Raw genomic sequence first — 4,232 nt, 5'->3', positions numbered from 1 at the left:
ACATTCAATTCTATCTATCTATCTATCTATCTATCTATCTATCTATCTATCTATCTATCTATCTATCTATCTATCTATCTATCTATCTATCTATCCATCTATCTATCTATCTATCTATCTTTCTATCTATCATGCAATGTGTCTGTATGCAGAGTGCAGAGCTAATAAATAATAATAATTTTTTTTTTTTAACATGCACTTTTTTTTTCTTTTAAACTTCTCAGTCTGTCCATTCAGGTCACAACAATACAAAAGAAGGTGGTTTCTCAGGCACGGAGACCTGTCTCTCACTTCTTGCCATCTCCCCTTTCTCTTTCACAGTGTGAATGCTTTCGTTTTTTTGGAAGACGTCCATCTACTTGAAATACTTGCTGTGTATTGAGGCAGTGGAGGAATTGCATGCACGCAGCCTGCCTTCTTCACTAGAACCTGTTTGCCCTGTCAAGTGTCATGATGTAGTGCAAGAAAGGAAGCGGCTACGAGCTCGGAGAAAGGTTACAGTTATTGAAATGAAGAATCCTTTGTTGGTTTAAACACTCCCCTCTGTGCTATCATGTAATTGGTCCATAAACTGGATGAACCTGACAAACAAGTCTTCTTGCTGTACTTGGTGGTATTTCAATTTTAGAAAGTGCGCAGCACATTAAATTCCAGCCAGTCTTTGCTGGATTTTGCTTGGTTACAGGTGGCGGAGACTGAACTCTATTCTCCAAGGAGAGCTGGGCTTGCTGTGAAGGCAGGAGAGATCTGTTGCTCAGCATTTCCCAGTGCAGGATGGATAAGGGTGTCTTGCAAATAGTCGGACTGGTCCTGTGCGGCATTGGCCTGGTTGGGACATGTGCTGTGACGGGCATGCCGCAGTGGCGGGTGACCGCTTTCATTGGGAACAACATTGTTGTCTTTGAGACTCTCTGGGAAGGCCTGTGGATGAACTGCTACAGACAGATCAACATAAGGATGCAATGCAAACAGTACGACTCTCTGCTTGCCCTGACTCCGGACTTGCAAGCGGGAAGAGCCTTGATGTGCGTTGCGATCTGTCTGTCCTTTTTGTCCTTCCTCGTCGCCTTCGTTGGTATGAAGTGCACTAATTGCGGTCAAGACAACGAACAGACCAAAGGGATTATCCTCTTAATCGCCGGAATCTGCTTCATCCTTTCCGGCATCATCGTTCTGGTCCCAGTATCGTGGACGGCCAATAGTATCATCAGAGACTTCTACAACCCTCTGGTCAACCAATCTCAGAAGAGAGAGTTGGGGGACGCCATTTATCTCGGCTGGGCAACGGCTCTTGCTCTTGTCGCAGGGGGGGCCATCCTGTGTTGCTTTTGCTCCCCAAAGGAGACAAAATTGAGCTACAGTCTGCCTGCAAAAATCATGTCTAGAGCCCCCCGTGAAGCAATTGCGAGGAAAACATCAAGTTTGTATTCAAAAAGTCAGTATGTCTGATGCATGTCAAAATGAAAATGTCTCGTACTGCGGATTCGTAACTCTTGTAACTTCAACCTCTCTGGAATTTAAAAGTTGCAGAACGGTACGACTACACCATTTGAGGAACTTCTACAGGCAGTTGTAGTTGACAATGCTCAAAACAACACTGATGACACTCTTTCAAGTCCGTGAGGAGGTGGAAAGTGACGTTCACAGCAACAAGTGGTCCAGAGTAAACATTTTTAAGGTGGAATTTATTCCTTTCTGTAACAACCCAAGGTCGCTTGCAGGCAGGTGAAGGAAGACGATAACTTATTTTAAAGTATATGCAAAGCCAAAACTTTTTTTTTCATTTTGGAATAGGGGAGGGTTAAAGATTTTTTGTTTTTGTTAATGTTTGTATATTACATTTTTTTAGCCATCTGTGTCTGATTAGGGAGAATTCTCTTCATTTCCTGTTCTGTACACTCAACATTAAGTGCCAGTTCACACCAGAATCACACATGAACACAGTCCGTGTGTCTGTGCAATTCCTGCAGTGAGATTTTGGGCTGCAGATCGCACTGGATTGCAAAAAATGTGCACTCATTTTGAAAAACATGCTGCATCAAATCAGATGGTACTCTGGTACCATGCAATCTAGTGCCCACATATGCACTGCATTTGCGATCTATGTTTGGGGTGCTGATAGCAATGTATTGTCACCCCAACAAAGTGACGCGCGTCCGCACACTGCCTCAGCATATGGTAAACTTCTCTTAGTGAAAAATGGCTTCAGCTTGTCTCCTAATCTTGGGAGAACCCCTTGTAACATGTTTCGTCCAGTAGGGGCTTAATGGTAGAGGCCTCACCATTAAGCCCCTACCAGGAATAGCTTGTTAGATGGGATTTTTCCATCGGAAGGAGACCAATGCCGAAGCTATTTTTTACTAAGAGGAGTTTACTATATGCTGAGGCAGTGTGCGGACGCGCGTCACTTTGTTGTAATTCTCAATGTGTCTGATGAGCCAGTATTCAACCTAACCAGTACTTGCAAACATTGTGGTCGGTCAGCTGGGGTAACAGATTGGGGCATTTGAGCAGTATCAATTTTATTCAGTTTCTGGTCTATTAAGTAAATGTATTGGCGTCCACAGCAGATTGCAAAGGCAATGCGCTCTGAACCTGGTGCATGGAACGCGCCTTTCCTGCATGGCATTCTGGTGTGAACCGGCCCTAAGTGAGAGGATTTCCAATGTGTGGAAAATTCCAACTTAGTTGTCATGGCAACAACTGTCCCCATGGAAAAATTTCCCCTCTGTTCCTGTTCTAGTGGCAGCTCAGAATTTTGGATTCCCCTCACTTTTGTTCCCGGTGGAATTGGTGAACAGCACAATGTGTGAATCTCCCTGACAGGGACACAGACAGCAATGAAACGCTGACTCCAAATCTTTAAAAAAAAATGGTTTGCATTTAGTTATACTTTAACTATTGTACTAAGTTACTGTTTATTGCATTTTTTATTATGTATTTTTTACTACACCGTTTTATTGTTCCTTAACATGATCACTGATTTCAGTACATGTGATTTAGGTGTTAAGGCAAATCTTTCCACACATAAAGAAAATAATGAATGATGGATAAACAGAAACATTTTCTACCTGATATATAAAAGAAAGGACTTTCAGTTCAATATGAATTTATTGAGCTTGTTCGGTAGGAGAATGTGCAAAGTGCCGTTAGCCACAGCAACCCATCAGAACGCTTACCCTCACCAAGCTGGCCGCAGTTAATGTGAAGCCGATTCGTTGCTATGGGTGACAACGCTTTGCAGTTAGTTATGGATAAACCCATACAAGGGTGACATACAGGGAGCAGAGACAGATTACCAAAGAGGAGGTTCTCACTGGGATGGTATTTGTTTTATTGTTTGTTGGTCATGGTGATTTTACCGTAAAAAATCTCAGATCACTACAGTGTGACATTACACCACTTCAGTAATGTATGTTTATATATTTAATTGCTAAAAGTTGGAGCTTTGCTTAGTAGGACAGAGCAAAGCGTGGTAACCCATAGCAGCCAACCAGAATTAATTTTTTGTTATTTCAGTGACTCTAAACTGCAGGGTGAAAGCTGGTTGGTTGCTATGGATGATACACTGCATATGCACTGAATGCACTACCTTGTTATATAAACTTGTTTTATTTGTATTTTGTATATTTTAATAATTTTATGTGTTCAATATGTTTGGAACAATGTATATGCTATTGATTTGAGTCTGGCATGAATTATAAAATTATTGGTAAAACTCACTCGCCTTGTTCTGATTGGCTGTTCTCTCTGGTTGTGCAATGTTCTTAAACCGTTGAAGAATTGTAAGTTTCAGCGTGTCCTATCCACAGCCTGCGCCTGATTAAGGGCTCATTCACATGGGCATATGATTATTTTCTGCATGAAAGGTTCTTGCTGGGAGATCAAGATCCTGTGTAAAATATGCACCTTAACTATTCTAATTTCTACTCGCTTATACACTTTTATGTGTGTACGCTCGTAAAATCTATCTAATCTATCTAAACTATCTGTTGCTTTTTTTTCGGCTCATGTGAATAAGCTCTAATGGTGATCACACATGCTTCAATTTTTTTTTTTTTTTTATCTGGTCAATGTGCTAATCAAAATGATCGAACCCACAAACAATTGTATAGCCATAACTTCCCTTCCCATTGATTTAGGCCTGATTCACACCTACGCACGTTGCAGTTTGTGTTTTTCAATACACGCTTTTGATCCATTGAAGTCTATGGAACTAAAAAGCAGAAAAG

At 41.4% G+C, this 4,232-nt stretch overlaps 1 protein-coding gene across 1 annotated transcript; it reads left to right on the top strand.

Moving 5' to 3' along the window:
* Positions 1-569: 569 nt before the first annotated feature.
* Positions 570-3,722, top strand: LOC141129221 (claudin-8-like). The gene has a single exon (XM_073617105.1). It carries the CDS (start codon positions 775-777, stop codon positions 1,447-1,449), a length of 675 nt encoding a protein of 224 aa, XP_073473206.1. The 5' UTR covers positions 570-774; the 3' UTR covers positions 1,450-3,722.
* The last annotated feature ends 510 nt before the right edge of the window (positions 3,723-4,232 follow it).

This window comes from Aquarana catesbeiana, linkage group LG02 (genome assembly GCF_042186555.1).
Source record: "Aquarana catesbeiana isolate 2022-GZ linkage group LG02, ASM4218655v1, whole genome shotgun sequence".
Taxonomy (NCBI): Eukaryota; Metazoa; Chordata; class Amphibia; order Anura; family Ranidae; genus Aquarana; species Aquarana catesbeiana.
This window is presented reverse-complemented; position numbering and strand designations above follow the sequence as displayed.